This window comes from Atheta coriaria, unplaced genomic scaffold (genome assembly GCF_025399875.1).
Source record: "Atheta coriaria isolate IRGN ID8LTWV9N9 unplaced genomic scaffold, Caltech_Dcor_3.1 hic_scaffold_9_pilon, whole genome shotgun sequence".
Classification (NCBI taxonomy): domain Eukaryota; kingdom Metazoa; phylum Arthropoda; class Insecta; order Coleoptera; family Staphylinidae; genus Dalotia; species Dalotia coriaria.
In genome coordinates this window covers 378089-396986 of record NW_027045451.1, presented here as the reverse complement: position 1 = coordinate 396986, position 18898 = coordinate 378089, and the positions used below count along the sequence as shown (strand labels likewise).

Here is an 18898-nt window from a genome sequence, read left to right as displayed (position 1 = left end):
GGCGCGGTCTTAATCATGTCATGTTTGCTTGTCATGTAATTTCTGCCTAATAACAACACATTTAATTATTATCTTAATGTTTCGAAGCGTTTTGGGAGCAATTTATGAAAATTTCGAAGAATCACTTCCGGTTTATTTTATGTGCATGGGTGGAAAGAGATTGACGGGCGTAAAAAGCAATCATAACGTTGATAAAGCAATGCGGCTCGGTGGACGTATAAAAATTCATGATTTCAAGGGTCCACGCTGATAAAAGTACAAGGTTTGTATAGCGGCGTGGTGTGCGCGCACTCGAAGATAAATAGAGAAACAGTCGGCGCGGAATTGGCGAGCCGGAGACCGTTAGGGAACCGTAAAAGCGACTCTCATGAAAGTAAATTAAAAGATCAAAGGCATCAATCAATTTATCGGCATCGGCGGGTACTTTGTTGCCACGGAAGCGCCCGACATATTCGCAACCAGCATTTTTTTTGCTCTCTGTGTGATGCTTAAAAGCCGTGTGTGTACGCTTTTTTATACTGCGGCTGCATTCAAGTCAATATGCCAATACCTATGTTTTGTGCATCGTGTGTAACAATTTGTTGTTGTTGTTTCCGATATTCGCAAACAAATGTGCATTGCTTTTAAAACATGAAATATTCAACTGACACTTATATTTCAATCAAACGTCCAATAAATCTCATAAATCTCGCAAGATTCTTACCGATATGTGCTGGCTGAAACGCAATGGTGCACAACACGAGCACGCCGACGATGCAATTCATGTTGGAGGAGCGTTTTCCCATTCGCCGTCGGTGGTGGTGCGCCTGTCGTAGAACCATTAGTAAATCCCAAACGTATTTCGAATGCGGCGCCGTCCCCGCTCAAAAATCTTGTTTGTTTTTGCGCGCTTTTCGCCGAGCGTAGATTGCGTTGCACATTTACGCTCTTCTGCGTCTAAACGGCGCAAATCCGTGCGGCCGCACTCCGAACGCGAAAGTCTTAACTAACCGCTAAAAATACGGAGCGTGGGGCAAGATAAGCATTTTACGTTTATGGTTAGGCGTTATTAATACCGGGGCATTGATAACAACTTTGCGCGCTCGCAAATTGAAAAGCTCTCAAGAAAGCCGTCCGCAAACTTGGCTAAAGAGGCATTAATTTTAAATTAACTAGATAATCAAGACACGAGAGACAACGAACATGAGACACACGCCCGTAGGGTTGTGACAAGTTGGAGTAATTGAAAGACTGCACTAAAATTTAACGCGCAATATGTTATTTGTGAGAAATTTGGAAAATTGGCAAAAAATGCAATCAAAACATGCGGCTTGTATGCCACAATATGGCGCACATTGGCACCGCTGCACTTGATGTTATTGCCGTCAAATGAAAGTGCACAAGTAACTAAAACTTTATTAGTATTTCATTATCTACGTGCCCGCGAAAAAACAACGAAAAACTGACTGTGACTGTGACAAAGCCGCGTAAAATATGCAAAACGGAAATAAAAATTGAAATTGATATAATTCGCAATTAAAATGCAAATAGTAATTATCAATACCCCACTCTTTGGTCGGTAACAAAATATCCTTGAGCCTCAGTGCTATGTAATTACCAATTAAAATTTTTCACGCGCACGAATTTTAAATTAAAAACTTCACAACTATGAGTTTATATTTTTTTCTTTTTCGTTCGGATTATTTACGTGCGTGGAATAAATTTCGATTATTTTTTTTGTCGCGATTTATTTGCGCGTTGTAAAAGTTGAAAGGTGTGCGCGATGCGTGCATGCGGCGCGCGTAATTTTCACGTAATGCGGACGCACGCGACGGCGTTCATCACTTCGAGAGGACTGAAGTCGTGAAATTCCTCTCGGTACGGATTTCCCGATATTAACGCCGACTAGCGGGAAAGCCAGCATCGCGCTGAACCTACGCCGCCGCCGCCGCCTCCACCACCGTCGCGCGCGCTGGCCTGGTCCAGCCCCGCAGCATGCGCCTCAGCGTCCCGGCGCTCTCAGTGCACCGCCGGCAGACGCACCGCCACCATCCCTATATAGCGAGCATACCATTTGTTCAAAAGTTTCCACAAAAAATGTTTGTTTTTTAAAAACTACGCTCTAATTAAATATTTTATAATTACTTTTCGCGTAATTAGTTTGCTTTAGTAATTTAATTTCGCATATTTTACGTTTTACCTGGCGTTTTATGCTAGTTTGGTTTAAAATTTAATTTTATTGTATTTATTATTAAAATCTTTTGAACATTCTGTATGTGAACAAAGCTTCCGGAAGATCAGTTTTCCTTTTTCCGAGCCAAAACCGGTTTCCTCGGCTCAACATAGTTGCCTAGCATGCTAGCAACTTCCTCTCTAATATATCTAGACAACTCCGCATGTTTGGTAATTCAATTAGTATATAGCGATATTCAACCGTTTTTGTTTTGTGTTTTAATTTATTAGTTTTTACAGCCGTCTAACATCACATTATTTGCGATATTTTCAATAAATTTATCTCTAAAATAATTTCCATGCAGTGCAGGTGAAATTTAAATAATTTTACCAATCAGCGCACATCAAAGCGAATAGGAAACTTTTCTATGGCAGGCGAATAATTATAAGCATTCATCTCTACGTTTAAATCCGTTATAAATTGCGATTCGTATGTACATTCACAACCTGATCCTATGATGTACTGGCCGCGTCCCGAATGACTTTTGACCGATTGACCAACCGACCATAAATATTGTTCAAACGAATCAATTTTACATCAATCTTCTATCCCTCTGCGCGCGTACACACAATGGGTATGCGCGTGACGTTTTTCAACCCTCGGCCGCGGCAGCGGCATTTACATATAGACGCCGAGCAAATTTCGCAAATTGATTCCTGGACTCGCCCTGAATGGTGTGTGTCATTTGCGAGTGTGTCTATTTAATGATTAATCAAACGATGATAGTTGGAAAACGTATCTAATTAGATAACATGACTGAATTAATATCTTTAGTCGCGTGATGCGCTCGTGAGTGAAATTAACCGGCAATAAATAGCCGAGCTTTCAGCGCGCACATTGCAACACAACATTTGGGGGGATCGCAGGCATCACACAGCGTTGATACTTGTGACTTAGTGCCACTTGCTTCGCGGGCAGCCCGGGCGGCGGTTGGGATGCTGCCGCCGCCAACGCCACACCAGGGTTTGATAGTACATTCGTTGCGTTGCTCTGGTGTGCGCTGCACCGCCGGTTGTTTTTGGGCTTGTACATGTTGTGTTGTGTGTTGTGTTTACCCTTTCGTCGTTCGCACTGCGTAAAGTTTGTTGCGCGCAGCCTGACGAGCACGTCGACATGCACAGGCGGCAACATATGCGGGGAACTTGTCTTCGCGTTTACAAATACTGGCGAAAGTTTTATTTTAATTGATATTTGGGTATTTTAACGGCTTTGCAAGTCGTTTTACGTTTTCGCATGTTGGAAAACAGTGTTTTCTACATTAGCGTGTGGAAAACATCCGTGGATCAATTTTTCTTGTGTCTGCAAGTCTTTTTACTTACTCACAGGTTGGAAAACACTGTTTTCTGCACAAGGTGATAATGTTTTTTAAACTACGATGTGGAAAACACTCAAAAATCTAATTTTTTATATCACACTAGCTGTTGCCCGCGACTTCTTTCCGGCAGTGTTTAATAAAAATGTAATTCGTTTTTACTCTCTTGTTCTAGACATACTCGTAGTAAGAGTCAATTCTATCAATAAGATTAACAATTTTAATTTAAAGAAATTAATTCTATAAAGTTTTGTCAATAATGCACTTCAGCGCGCCATCTCTAATTCAACTATTTAACTATAACTATGATTGAATCTCAATGTCAAATTTTATTCTATAAAAAAGAGCTGTTTAGAGGATTTTCCCGGCAATTATTTGAATTTTTCTCACCTTTTAAACCTTCCCTAGACCTCCACGAATAATTCAAGACCAAGATAAGATAAATCCGTTCAGCCGTTCTCGAGTTTTAGCGAGACTAACGAACAGCAATTCATTTTTATATATATAGATAATTGATATTTAGGTGTTTTACCGCTTTGCAAGTTGTTTTACGTGTTCCCACGTTGGAAAACACTGTTTTCCGTACAAGGTGCCCCAACGTTTTCCACATTACCGTGTAGAAAACGCAAAATAACCTCGAAACATTAAAATGTTGATTCAAAATGTTGCAGTAGTTTTTTTTCCCTCCCTCGCTGCACGCGTTAGGATTTCATCAAACGAAAAATGCTCGTTTGTTGTACTCGTATTGCGTGCTCGTAGGGATGCCGATGTATCTCAAATGCAGTGGAAATATAATGCTGGCGTTTTAATTAAAAACTTTTGCGCGCATAAAGTTTAGCGTTCTCTCTCCCCGAAAAGACCATCAGAAGCCAGAAAAGCGATTGCCTTTGTTGTATTCTTAGGTTCGACCCGCGAGGTCCGCGGTCCACCCCTGGCATAGCATACATGATAGATTATTTCACTTATAGGCATTCGCGAAAGACCCGCCGAAGGGTCCGCAAATAAAAGTGAACGGAATGCGCAAATTAAAATAAAACTCGTCGAGCGCCGCCGCCGCCCCGCCTAAAGGAAGAAATTTTCAATCCGCAAGTGATGGCCGTAATAGAATAAACAAGCGAACACGCAATAAATAAACAAGCGAGGGCGCATAACGATCAAGGTCCGTTCGACGAATCGGACTTTGGTGGGCTTTTGGTTTTCCACCGCGGCGACTTTCAGTGCCGCCCCACGACGCCCGCGTGCGACGGTCGCGCAATAAAATTTCTTTTACCTTTGCCGTGGCGCGCCGAATTTGCCATTCCACGCGCGCACCATAAAATAGAATATAAAACAAAACACATACTTCTTCGGCTTCGACCTCTCACTTGCTTTTTTGTTGCGCTTTAAACAATGTCATTTCTATTCAGGCCAACATTTACAATACTAAGATGTAGGTTGCCGCGCTGAAATGTATTCGCACAAAACATTTAAATTGTTTGCTAGTGTGTTGAATAAAGTGTAGTTTTCTTTGCGGAAGAGAATCTTAATTATCAGCAATTTGAAACGAATCGATTAGAAAGTTGAAATTCGCATTGTGGTAGAGCGCGCTAATAATGATCACAAAGTAGCAGATCCCCTACGCGCGCACATGAAAGCCTTTAGCAAACAAATCCAAACTAGGAAAATCTGCATTTCTCCGAATCTTCGTCGGCGCCAAGCGAAAGCCATAGAAAAGGTCGCTGCCAATTAAAAAGTTATCCAATTAAAAATTATTAGACGCATTTAAGTTCGATCATTAGGCATACAAAATGAGACTAGAATCTCTCATCTCATAGGCATTCAAAACGAATCGATTTTCTGGAAAAGAGGTGCGCTCGATATTCAATTCGTTTCGTTGGCGCACGCTGATAACCCGGCGCGCGTGATTATCGTGAGCACAGCGCCCCGACCCGATAATAAATAAATAAGTGTTAGAACGTCGCTTAATCGCAGCAGCATATTGATTGCCGAACAAAGGGTAAGAGCGTCTAACGACTATCCGCTTTTACGCGATAATTTTGCTTAAATAAGTCAAAGGCATTACGCGCGGGATATTACGGTTTAATTACACAACAAAACTACTTGAAACTTTGCGCTTTTAATTAATAGGGGATACCTTACGCTGCTAATGCCGCCGGAGCGCGACACTGTTAGACATAAACGTAGGTGTTTGCCCGCCCGAACGTTTTAAACGTGCGGCGGTGGCGGCGGTCGACCCGGCGCGGTTTATTTTAAACATTAAATTTACGCCTGAATGATTTATTGCCGTGATGTTTGCGCCCGGCGGTGGTATTTATCACTTGTGCATTGTGCAATTTTGGCGCACCGTTGCAAAATTCAGACGCGTTTTATAGCAGCGTGATACGTCAGCTTCGCTGATTTAATATTCCACATTTTGATTGTTGTACAAACTACAGAGCGCGCATATAGTTTCGGATAAAATTGCAGAAATCAAAGCGGACAGATGTTTTAGGAGACATTTCTCCGATTGACATATTTATTGTTATTTATTATATTAATTAAATATAATTAATTATTAATTATTATAAATGTTTGAGATTTTTTAGCTTTTGTTTATCTTGCGATTATTGCAGGCGCTATTTTATCTCGAAACGTGTATCCTAGCGACCTCTGACGAGGGGGCACGCAATTATTATAAATAGTAGCTAAATAGTACAGAAAACTGTAATTTCCTTCGTCGCTAGATTAACTTTCTGATTTTCACAACTAGATGGCGCTAGCATCAACGAGTTTTAAGTTTTTTCAATTCAAATTAAAATTAATTTCTTTGTTGTTATTTTTGTGGTAAACCTTTGTGCAGTTCTGATATTATTCTCTTTTAAATTCGGTATTATTCTATGTTATAATAATGCTTATTTTATTTACATCAGATCACTTTGTGTTCGAAAATAGTTCGTCACAACGGACGGTTCCACCAAAAATCAATTTCATCACTTTTCTGATGTAAGAGTTTCGCAGGGAACAGCTTCACTTTGATTGATTACCGGATTTACTTCAAAATGTAAGTGGTTTAGTATTTTTTAAATTTGAATAATTGTACATTAACATTGTCTTTTTTAGGTTTAATTTTTTATCGAGGCCTTACGGAGATCTGGAAGCAGATTCAAAATTCATTCATTCATTTTACCAGACGCGTCTACGAGACTTGAGCAGAATGGAGAGCAAGAGAAGATTTATAAATTCCTCTTCATCATCATTTTTGTTTCATAAAAGAATAAATTTGTTAACAATCTAACGTAAGGACAAAGACATTTTAGTTCCAATTTTAACTGCACTAATTTCTTGATTCTAATTTTTGTTCCAAAATATTTAATTTGGTCAGAAGATATGTACAAGGCTTTGTGTTTAACGTATAATAGTGCCAAGTACTAAAAAAGTAGCTTTATATTTAATATTCGGGGTAAATTGCTTGCTAAAATGTTTGTTCTAAATCTAAATGAGTTAAAGAACAGCGCATGACTTTTATTGGGAAGAAAATTAATTGATATAAGATTTCTATCGCCCCATTTGTAATGTAAGAATCATGATCTTAGTTTGCATTTTTAATGTGTAATTCTGTCTTACTCTGAAGATAAGTTCGTTTGTTTTAAATTCAGGTTTATGATATTTTAAAGCTTAATTCGGGCATTCACACAGAGAAATTAAATGATAATTGATGTCAATGCTAATGGAGATAAAAAGTGTAATGAAAAATGAACAAGTATTTATAATCGATGTACTAAGTGTTAATATTTGTATTAAATATGTGTGTTCTTTGTGGGATTTGTGTGTTCAGTCCTAGAGAATAGTTACATATAGTATTAATGTTGTTCTTTGTTACTTCTATGTATTTAGTTCCATTCAGTTTTACTTTTGTCCAGATTATTCTTCTTGCACTTTAGTTGTGTTGTTTTATTCTGTGCTCCACACTAACTTAATGCCTAGTAAGATAGACATCGTTTTTCTAGTGTTGTGTTTAGAAGCATGTTGGAAATGTATGTTTTCGAAAAGTAGTATTACATTTGTATTTAATACAACGTTATACCTGGGTATTTGTTTAAATATGTAGATGTTTATTGTTGTTTCTCTTGTGTGCAAATCTTTCTGCGTTTATGTTTTAGTATTAGTGTGCACGTTTCTACTGTAACCTGTTAGAAACATGTTTTAATCTGTAGATATATTGTATTGACATCGTCATTGGCACTTGTGTTGTGTTTATAAATGTAACTCATGTTATATGTAAATATAGAATCGATGTAAATCTACCTATAAACTAAGTATTTTTTCTCATATAATCTTAAACTTCTAGATTTAAACTTTTCATCTTTATACTAATTATAATTTTTTATTTAGGTTACGGTTCCTTAGGAAATGGCTCTATGGAAGATGGTTGTAAATAAAATTACAACGCCATAGAAATCAATTTCAAGATTCTTTACATGGTGTTCTCGGGTTACGGCCAGATTTACTTCAAAATGTAAGTACTGTAATATTTTATTTTTGGAGTAGCTAATTAGATATTAAAACTGTACTTTTAAGAAATGTATCTATTATTATTGTTGTCAATAAAACACTATGTAAAATTATAATCTCATGTATATTTCATTATGGTATCCTCTTTGTCGTTTTCAGTATTAACGACGTCTTAGTTTATATTGCATATAAATATTATGCGCGTGGAGCGAGTGCAACATAGTTGTGTTGTGTTGTTGTTTTTAAAACATGATAAAAGTAGAAACATAAATAGAAGAATCAAATAACAATGATAAAAGCACTCGGTGGTCGAGTGGAGACGTGCACCTGCTGGCATGCTAGCAGACACGGATCGAATCTCAGGTATGGAAGGCATTTTTCTCAAATATAAAAATATCAGGTGTAATTTGGGTTGCATATATGAATTGCAACGAAATATAAGAGAAATTGAAATAAAAGTAAATGGAGAACGGGGGAACAGAGAAATAGAAGAGTGAGAGTAGTAGAGAATAGAAGAAGATAGAAGGAAGAGAACAGAGAGTAGAGTAGAGAAGAGGAGGAGATCGAAGAAAGAGAACAGGGGAGGATCAGATTTTTAAATTTTTTGGCACGTGTCGTTATAAGACAGTCACAGGTCGATCTCCCAGAGCGCCTTCGGCGCTCTGGTCGATCGCCCACTGCTTCAGTCCGTCCATTGCTCCCGGCCCATCCTACAGCTACGATGTCTCTGCGCTTCATCCCCGAAATTATCAGGCATATCAACAATTTTTATGGTGGGGGATCACCCCCAGAGAGAGGGAACTCCTTATAAGGACATCCTTTTAAGAACTTATAAAAATATTTCTAAGTTTTAAGTCGCCTGTTGCTGAAATGAAAGAAGGAGTACACAAATCATACAGGTTACCTTAACAATTTTTATAGAGGGGATCATCCCCTGAGAGAGGGAACTCTCTTAGAGACCTGTTCCTGAAATGATAGAAGGCGAACACACAAATCAAAGAAGTCAATATATCTTACTATTTCTTTATTAACAATAGAATACAAGTTTAGACTTTGCAAGTCAACAGAATACATGTCGCCATATTGAAACAGGACTTACGACCTGCTAAGCCGCGCACATATAAGCAAATAGCACTACGTACAGTTCTACCGGAATAATGAAATTAGCAAATAGTTCATTTTCTATGTTATTGACAATGAAAATAAATATACAGGGTGTTACAAAAAGAAAATTTTAAGTGCAAACAAAAAACTCTGGACACTACAAACGCCGCTCGTTTTCACTCGACGATCAGGGAAACTAATATACAAGGTGTTCCAGAAAGAAAATTTAAAGTGCAAATGGGAAAATACTAAAGACGACAGTTAAAGCAAAATTTTCACGGACACAAAAAGAAAACATATATACAGGGTGTTACAAAAAGAAAATCAATAGTTCAAAGAAGAAAACACTCGGGAATAACAAATTTAGAAAACTTATAATAGGAAATCAAGAAAAACAAACATACAGGGTGTTACAAATAGGAAATTCCTACATTTAAAAATAAAATACAAAGTTTAAATAGAAAACCCGGAACCAATAAATTTAGTCAGTTTTACATTAGAGAGCAAGGAAAATTAATAATAATATAATAAATTAATATTTTCAAGAAGAAAATTGCTACATTTAATAAAAAAATTCAAAATTTTCCATGCATGGAATTAGATTCACGATTAGAGAGGGTGAAACAACAAAAATACAATTACATTTATAAAGAGCTAGAAATTTTCTTTGCGATGGATTCTCCAGATACGCCACAAGCAAGGCAAAATGTGTCCGCCGACGGCAACTAAAGCACACACGCGAAAGGAAATTTAAATCGTCTTTTACATATATCTTACTCTCAATAATTAATTGCCAAACTACGAAAATACGTTAAAGAGCCTGCAGATTTATGAAATGAAAAGAAAATGCAAGCAAGGAAAAATTCACGTTATTAAACCGACGATTGACACGACCATACTCTACGGGTAGATCGAAGTCGCATCCGACGGCACGCATCAATTTTGTTTCATTACGGTACTCACGTTACATGCGATTTAAAATAAATTTGTAATTATGATATAATAACGTTTACAAACTTACCAGTGCATCAGGAAATCAAAGAGAGGACTGAAACAAAAAAACACGTGTGTGAGAACTCGCACTATGATGAACACTTATTTAAATTCATTTTGTCGGATAATGAACATGTACTATTTTAACACACAAATTTCCCGGAATATCCTGCTAAGGACAGCCGTTAATTACACTTACTTAAAACTACGAATAGGATACATATTTCTAATTCACGATTTTCAAAAATTCATATCTCTTAAACTAAAAGAGATAGCTACCAACGAATTGTTGATTATGAAAGATTGGAAGATTCTCAATCAGATAAAAATATACAATAATTATATTTCCTACAGTAAAAGGTCGAAAAACGCGACTAAAAGTGCTAAAAAGTGACATTTTGCAATTTTTGCCCATTTTATTCAATCGCGAATATCTCGTAAACTAAAAGAGATAATTAAGTTCTGATCGCAGCGTCTTAATCTACGGACCAATCTCTATCAGATAGAATAGTTAAAACGGAAATCTGTGAGATGAAATTTTCAATCTTAAGAAAAAAATTGCCAAGGGGGGGTGCTTGATACTTTTTTTCGACGATTTTCAAAAATTCATATCTCTTAAACTAAAAGAGATAGCTACCAACGAATTGTTGATTATGAAAGATTGGAAGATTCTCAATCAGATAAAAATATACAATAATTATATTTCCTACAGTAAAAGGTCGAAAAACGCGACTAAAAGTGCTAAAAAGTGACATTTTGCAATTTTTGCCCATTTTATTCAATCGCGAATATCTCGTAAACTAAAAGAGATAATTAAGTTCTGATCGCAGCGTCTTAATCTACGGACCAATCTCTATCAGATAGAATAGTTAAAACGGAAATCTGTGAGATGAAATTTTCAATCTTAAGAAAAAAATTGCCAAGGGGGGGTGCTTGATACTTTTTTTCGACGATTTTCAAAAATTCATATCTCTTAAACTAAAAGAGATAGCTACCAACGAATTGTTGATTATGAAAGATTGGAAGATTCTCAATCAGATAAAAATATACAATAATTATATTTCCTACAGTAAAAGGTCGAAAAACGCGACTAAAAGTGCTAAAAAGTGACATTTTGCAATTTTTGCCCATTTTATTCAATCGCGAATATCTCGTAAACTAAAAGAGATAATTAAGTTCTGATCGCAGCGTCTTAATCTACGGACCAATCTCTATCAGATAGAATAGTTAAAACGGAAATCTGTGAGATGAAATTTTCAATCTTAAGAAAAAAATTGCCAAGGGGGGGTGCTTGATACTTTTTTTCGACGATTTTCAAAAATTCATATCTCTTAAACTAAAAGAGATAGCTACCAACGAATTGTTGATTATGAAAGATTGGAAGATTCTCAATCAGATAAAAATATACAATAATTATATTTCCTACAGTAAAAGGTCGAAAAACGCGACTAAAAGTGCTAAAAAGTGACATTTTGCAATTTTTGCCCATTTTATTCAATCGCGAATATCTCGTAAACTAAAAGAGATAATTAAGTTCTGATCGCAGCGTCTTAATCTACGGACCAATCTCTATCAGATAGAATAGTTAAAACGGAAATCTGTGAGATGAAATTTTCAATCTTAAGAAAAAAATTGCCAAGGGGGGGTGCTTGATACTTTTTTTCGACGATTTTCAAAAATTCATATCTCTTAAACTAAAAGAGATAGCTACCAACGAATTGTTGATTATGAAAGATTGGAAGATTCTCAATCAGATAAAAATATACAATAATTATATTTCCTACAGTAAAAGGTCGAAAAACGCGACTAAAAGTGCTAAAAAGTGACATTTTGCAATTTTTGCCCATTTTATTCAATCGCGAATATCTCGTAAACTAAAAGAGATAATTAAGTTCTGATCGCAGCGTCTTAATCTACGGACCAATCTCTATCAGATAGAATAGTTAAAACGGAAATCTGTGAGATGAAATTTTCAATCTTAAGAAAAAAATTGCCAAGGGGGGGTGCTTGATACTTTTTTTCGACGATTTTCAAAAATTCATATCTCTTAAACTAAAAGAGATAGCTACCAACGAATTGTTGATTATGAAAGATTGGAAGATTCTCAATCAGATAAAAATATACAATAATTATATTTCCTACAGTAAAAGGTCGAAAAACGCGACTAAAAGTGCTAAAAAGTGACATTTTGCAATTTTTGCCCATTTTATTCAATCGCGAATATCTCGTAAACTAAAAGAGATAATTAAGTTCTGATCGCAGCGTCTTAATCTACGGACCAATCTCTATCAGATAGAATAGTTAAAACGGAAATCTGTGAGATGAAATTTTCAATCTTAAGAAAAAAATTGCCAAGGGGGGGTGCTTGATACTTTTTTTCGACGATTTTCAAAAATTCATATCTCTTAAACTAAAAGAGATAGCTACCAACGAATTGTTGATTATGAAAGATTGGAAGATTCTCAATCAGATAAAAATATACAATAATTATATTTCCTACAGTAAAAGGTCGAAAAACGCGACTAAAAGTGCTAAAAAGTGACATTTTGCAATTTTTGCCCATTTTATTCAATCGCGAATATCTCGTAAACTAAAAGAGATAATTAAGTTCTGATCGCAGCGTCTTAATCTACGGACCAATCTCTATCAGATAGAATAGTTAAAACGGAAATCTGTGAGATGAAATTTTCAATCTTAAGAAAAAAATTGCCAAGGGGGGGTGCTTGATACTTTTTTTCGACGATTTTCAAAAATTCATATCTCTTAAACTAAAAGAGATAGCTACCAACGAATTGTTGATTATGAAAGATTGGAAGATTCTCAATCAGATAAAAATATACAATAATTATATTTCCTACAGTAAAAGGTCGAAAAACGCGACTAAAAGTGCTAAAAAGTGACATTTTGCAATTTTTGCCCATTTTATTCAATCGCGAATATCTCGTAAACTAAAAGAGATAATTAAGTTCTGATCGCAGCGTCTTAATCTACGGACCAATCTCTATCAGATAGAATAGTTAAAACGGAAATCTGTGAGATGAAATTTTCAATCTTAAGAAAAAAATTGCCAAGGGGGGGTGCTTGATACTTTTTTTCGACGATTTTCAAAAATTCATATCTCTTAAACTAAAAGAGATAGCTACCAACGAATTGTTGATTATGAAAGATTGGAAGATTCTCAATCAGATAAAAATATACTAAAATTGCGCTGCAGCGCGCTGGCTGAAAACGATAGAAAAAGTTGTTTGTTTACACACACTGATAAGCGCGTTGCAGCAAACCGGTACGTACGCTAGCTATGCAGCATATTCTCTCATATTGATCACTTCAGTTTTATATTTCACTTTAATGTATTAAATATTTATTGAAACGACATTCCACACAAATCGAATGTGGTTTCCATATATCATTTACGCATTATTATTTAAAATTGGAACAATGAAATAATGTACAGCTTAGTTTTCCTCCTTCACATAAGTTTACTTCAATATTACTTTTTTCTCCTTCTTATACTTTCTCTAATTATCAGTGAAAAAAGAAACGCATAACACTAATACCATAAATCTAATATTGCTACAAATTGTTGTTTGTAAGATTCATTACAACATGTGTATCTTTTGTTTTATCTTTATGATAAGACTATGCTTAATAATGATTAAATTATAAATTCAAATAATATTTCGTAAAGAACGAAGAAAGTAGTAAGTAATGCATTTAGATAGTTAGTTTTGTTTCGTGTAGTAACTAGGCGTACCTCTTAAATAAGTCACAATTATCAATAAAATTCAATAAAATAACAGTCTTTTTGGTACAAAATATTGTTTAAAATGTTTCGTCCAAAACCAGTAAATACCCTCGGTTCGTTCCATAGCAAAACTGCTACCGCATCAGCTTCGTCGCAATATATTAATTAAGTAAATACGCACATTAACCGCTGCTTAGTTTTGAATTGAACAACATTTAGATTGCCTCCATACTACAATGATATGGTTCCTTTCTCAAGTATTAACATGCAATAAGCTCCTAATTGCAATTTGTAGTCATAATAAAAGTAGGATCCATAGACAAATAACTTTTAACTATTTACAATTCCATTACGCTTCTATGGATGACGCCTACAACACTATGTTTAAACTAAATCAGTCGCTCGTAACTGATTTCACAATAAAATCATTGTTCAGCACGACACACACACACATACTACGTGTTAAATCAAAGGGGAAAATACTGAAAAATTCGGAACAATGAACAGGACACTAATATGATACGATTACCTACACTAGTTATGCGTTGTTTCTGATGTCATAACATTCGATTACAGTATTAGAGTATAAGTTTAAAAGTTAAGTTAAAAATATTCCAACTATCTAATGCAAAAATAAATATACATGTACAAACTGGCATTTTGTATTCTGATCTCCTGTCAGAACTTAAGACATACTACAAAAAAGCTACATAACGCTCAACATTCACTACTTTCATACGTCCTACAATTTACTTGTGCATAACATATATAACCACTGATCACTTAAAATTAGAAATATCTAGTATTAAACATTTAGTCGGTATGAAGGTGATAAAAGCGATGTGTGACTTCTATCGGATTGTCAAACACCAAATATAATTTTTCAATAAATAAAAGTAAACAAATCTGTGTCGGTGTTGACGCGTCCTTGAAGCACGAACCATTCTCGAAGAAAACAAACGTGAAGCGTCAGTAATACCCTATCTAGACATGTTTCCATGAAAATCGGCACGAATTGTAAAATATAAACACTATGATTAAGATGATCAGGATGATGATGGGTACATAGGAAACATTTACGATGCCACCACCGTCCGCCCTGTGCTATTTATATTCGGCGTTGAGGCTGCTTGTGCGAAGAGAACTCCCTGGTATGTGACGCCATTCAGCTCCATACTGACCACCAAAGAATTGTCACCATTGCGAGCATCACCTGGAAATTTTAAAGAAAAAAGTTAGAAACAGTAAAAATTGTTTTTCTGTGGGTCTGTTTACCTCGACTGTTAATTTTGATGTTTGTACTGGGTGCCATCATCTTAGCAGGATGATCATTGCTGTCTTTGATGAACTTTTTGGCTGGTGGCGGAGAATCTCGATGCTCAGGCTCGCGTTTGATCATCGGCGGCGACGCATCCGACAAGTTCAGAGCCTCCTTTTGTGGCTCCAACGGCGGTTGATTATTATTATACAGATTCCACAATGTCATTCGGGACATCTCGAGTGGATTCAAAGGTGATGTGGCAATCGGTGGTGAGAGATCACCTTGCCTTGGCGGCGTTGACGCCGAACTTCTGATTTCCTTGTTTAACAACTTCACATACTCCATCATCCGCGCCTCGAACTCACTGGGCGCTAAACCGGGCAAAGGACCTGCGTTCATCGGTTGTCCCAAAGGTGTCGGATGGCTGGGATGATGTGCGCCATTGTGAAGACTGATTCCGCCACTCATAACCGAATTCATTCGGGCAGCTAGATGCTGCTGTTGTGATACCAGCGACAGTGGAGACATTTGTGATGGATTTGGAGATCTCTGCACAGACTCATACTGTCCATAACTACTGCGACGTCCTTCACGTCTGTTACCATCAATGGCCGCCTGCAATTCAGCCGGTGTGCTCAAACGCCGCTTCTCGCATTCGTATGGATATAAATATTTCATGTATCTGCGGAGATAAAACAAAACGGATTGTTAATAAACGTAATTTTATTTAGTGTGGAAACATGATATGCTACAAAAAATTCATTGGCGCGTTGTTATGGCGCGCGTTGTTCGAATTAGTAGCACATTAAAACGAAGTTGCGGGCTACGAATTCAAACTAATGCTATTTATATGAAAACCCGGTGTCTGACATATGACAAGCACCACTGTCGAGATAAATGATCCGTTCTATATTAAGATAAAGATGAAGAAGAGCGAACGAATAAATGCGGCTACAAAATCGAACCGCGCACGCACACGACAGAATAACAAACAAAACATGTTTTTAACGTATCACTAATCTATCTTGAAATCGTGGAATTCAATCGTGAATGTCATAATGCACAAATATATCATTAATATATCTGACCGCGTGCCGCATAATCTTATAATCTCCAAACAAAATACCAATATACAAGCTAAAGCAATGAAGATTCTTACTGTGTGCGAAGCGTGAAAGCCGCCGATGTGATCGAGGAGGGTAAATGCAGGCCTTTGATAATTTCCTGCCATAATTTCTTGTTGATGACGTCCACGAGTCCCCCGCGAGCGATTACTAGATTATACAATTCGTAGAGATCTAATACTGATTTCGCCATAATCGGCAGCCTGTTGATTGGTGTGCCTGCAAACAAAGAATAATAATTTATTAAAACAGATATAAAGTCGTAAATCATGCTGGTATTCAAGTAATATTTAATAATGTTGATTTGTTGATGCTGGACGACAATGTTGCGACGGCTGTGAATGCGCTTTGATCAGGCGAGTTTCAGCGAGTGATTTTTATGATTTGAAAGAAAAGAAGGCAACCTTTTCATCGTGTTGGCGTTGAGAGGGCTTCTTGTGCCCGTATGTGCGTATTTTACTTCTGAAACGGAACGAACGACCTGCATGCGATCGTAAAACGCGAAGTTGCCGACGCGTTTCGCTGAGAGTGTGGTGAGAGTGCTAGACGTCTGAGCCTATAACTTATCTTCCGGTGACATTTATTAATCAAAAACACTGTAATCCGCATATGTTAGATGAGTGCCGAACAAGTCTCGGCACGAGACCGCATGGGAACAATGATCGGATGGTATTCAAAAGGCTAAATTTAATACATTGTAGGTTCTTTTGGTCATCCGGTCAGTGTTTTATTGAAATAAATCATCAATTGATGTCATTTTTTTGTTAATAATTATCTTGTGGTCGAGTTGTAATTTTCCAGCAAGTAATTTACTCGCAGACAACAGTTAGAAGTATTTTGAATTTGGCGCGAATTTTGAAAAAACTATATAAATCATGTGACAGATCATCGATGTCAGTATTCTATGCGCATATGCTCAAAACCATCAAAAAGATGCATCACCTAGATATATATGATTTCGAACAAATACACCGCAGCGCCATCTATGTTTAAATTGTCCAAAAATACAATTACAACGACTCCAAATGTCAGCACATACAATAATTTATAATCCACAAATGTTTCTAGCCGTGAATTGATTTTATTTCGCGGCGTGCAAAATGAAATGTGTAATAAACTCCTCTCACACCGATTAAACTCCAACTTTTTACGACTTTATAATGAAACAGTAAATAAAATGAAATAAATTTGGGTCGAGGCCGACGCTCGTAGAACAATTCGAAAATAAACCCCTAACAGCGCAATATCTTGTGCAATTGAAATGCTATATGCATAACAATCCGACATCATTTATAATAATCTTTCCAATCGCTAGCAAAAGACCATGAAAACATCGGGACATGCAGACGGAAAATTTGTTTTAGTTTTATGCGTGAGCGTGTGCGGCACGAGCGCGCGACGTGCGAGTATTAAGCGAGATCAAACGGCGATGCTCATTAATTAAGATGTTTGATGGTCCGCGTGTATCGGCGGTAATTTATTTGACTGTCTCTGTGCGTTTTATAATTATCTATAGTATATACAAATTTCATATCCGCGCGCCGCACGCACATACGATATCCTTTCAGTTTTTCCGCTCGATATAAATCATGCGTGCGCGTGTCGATATTTATGCACTCGGCGAGCGATTAATATTGAAATTAGTTGCACATACACATATCTATTGCAAGTTGAACGCACCTATGAGCCGTAATGTGTTGGTTTATCGAATGCGACACATATATGAATGAAGAATGAAGCGCAATTAAAATCAGCCGCCTTCGCGCGCACGTCGTGTGTGTTTCTATCGTTCAATATGATATACGATTGCAAGCGCACCTTTCGATCGTCTCGCCGATCGTAATTATGTTAATCTCAATTAGGAATGTGTTCGGCCGTCACTCGCGTATAATAAATTCAGCGAAAGAACCGCAGCATGATTTCGCCGCGCGCTGAAATGTGCACGCGATCATTTTCACCGATATAGTAATTGTTTAAGTGGATTTCGTGCGATCCATTAGAAAATAAAATATTTGTTTCGTGTGTGCGCGCGCGCCGGCGCGACCACTTTTATTATTGAACTTCTGAACTGTGCGGCGGCGGTGGCGGCGCTCCTTTCTCGATAAAAATTGCCATTCGCTGCTATTATTTATCCTTATATTATAACCGGTACGTATTTGAATGCATGTCTAAACTATTTCGAAATATCGTGCCGACATGCGATGCTCGAAATGCGATGCTCGTTTGCATTTTCAACTTTAACCCCATGAGCGCAACGAAGCTTGGGGTATATCATTGACTGACGTTACCCGCGCGAACAATGTGCATGCACATTAAAATAGCGTAACTATTTATAATAATAATCGCAATTCATGCCGACGTAAGTATAGATTGAAATTATAGTGCCCGTCTTGCACACAGATTCGACTCGAACCGCAAGTGGCAATTACCTGGGAAACGTTCAAACTGATGCCACGCAATCAAATGCAATATGTGAAGTGAAGAGAAATGTATGTTTATGGTAACCATATTGCACCGAAACGCAGTTTCCGCAGTTGCGAAGCGCGAAAAGATTCAAATCAGTATCAAAAAATCGCTAGAACTTGAAAACTAATTATAATATACTGTTTATTTTCATTCTAACGGATAAATAATTATGAAAACTATAAAATTAGTT

The 18898-nt window shown here is 36.9% G+C and overlaps 2 protein-coding genes and 1 long non-coding RNA gene across 7 annotated transcripts in view; 1 reads left to right on the top strand and 2 right to left on the bottom strand.

Moving 5' to 3' along the window:
- The window catches only part of LOC135799146 (uncharacterized), a 122925-nt gene extending 121025 nt beyond the window's left edge, over positions 1-1900 (bottom strand). The window contains exons 1-2 of one of the 3 annotated variants that reach the window (XM_065312169.1): positions 1598-1900; positions 704-992 (exon numbers count right to left, since the gene is read on the bottom strand). In XM_065312169.1, the coding sequence (XP_065168241.1) occupies positions 704-821 (118 nt within the window). In that variant the 5' untranslated portion in view covers positions 822-992; positions 1598-1900. Of the gene's footprint in view, positions 1-703 lie in introns of all 3 variants that reach the window. The other 2 variants (XM_065312170.1, XM_065312168.1) reach the window with 2 other exon arrangements.
- A 4527-nt stretch (positions 1901-6427) lies between these two features.
- LOC135798513 (uncharacterized) lies at positions 6428-7815 on the top strand. Its single transcript, XR_010549724.1, has 2 exons — positions 6428-6564; positions 6624-7815. It is a non-coding gene; the product is annotated as an uncharacterized lncRNA (long non-coding RNA).
- A 5623-nt stretch (positions 7816-13438) lies between these two features.
- Positions 13439-18898, bottom strand: part of LOC135798981 (protein dead ringer-like) — a 48658-nt gene continuing 43198 nt past the window's right edge. For all 3 annotated transcript variants that reach the window (XM_065311989.1, XM_065311988.1, XM_065311987.1), the window contains exons 5-7: positions 16278-16461; positions 15133-15800; positions 13439-15070 (exon numbers count right to left, since the gene is read on the bottom strand). In XM_065311989.1, coding sequence (XP_065168061.1) covers positions 14934-15070; positions 15133-15800; positions 16278-16461 — 989 coding nt within the window. In that variant the 3' untranslated portion in view covers positions 13439-14933. The remainder of the gene's footprint in view (positions 15071-15132; positions 15801-16277; positions 16462-18898) is intronic.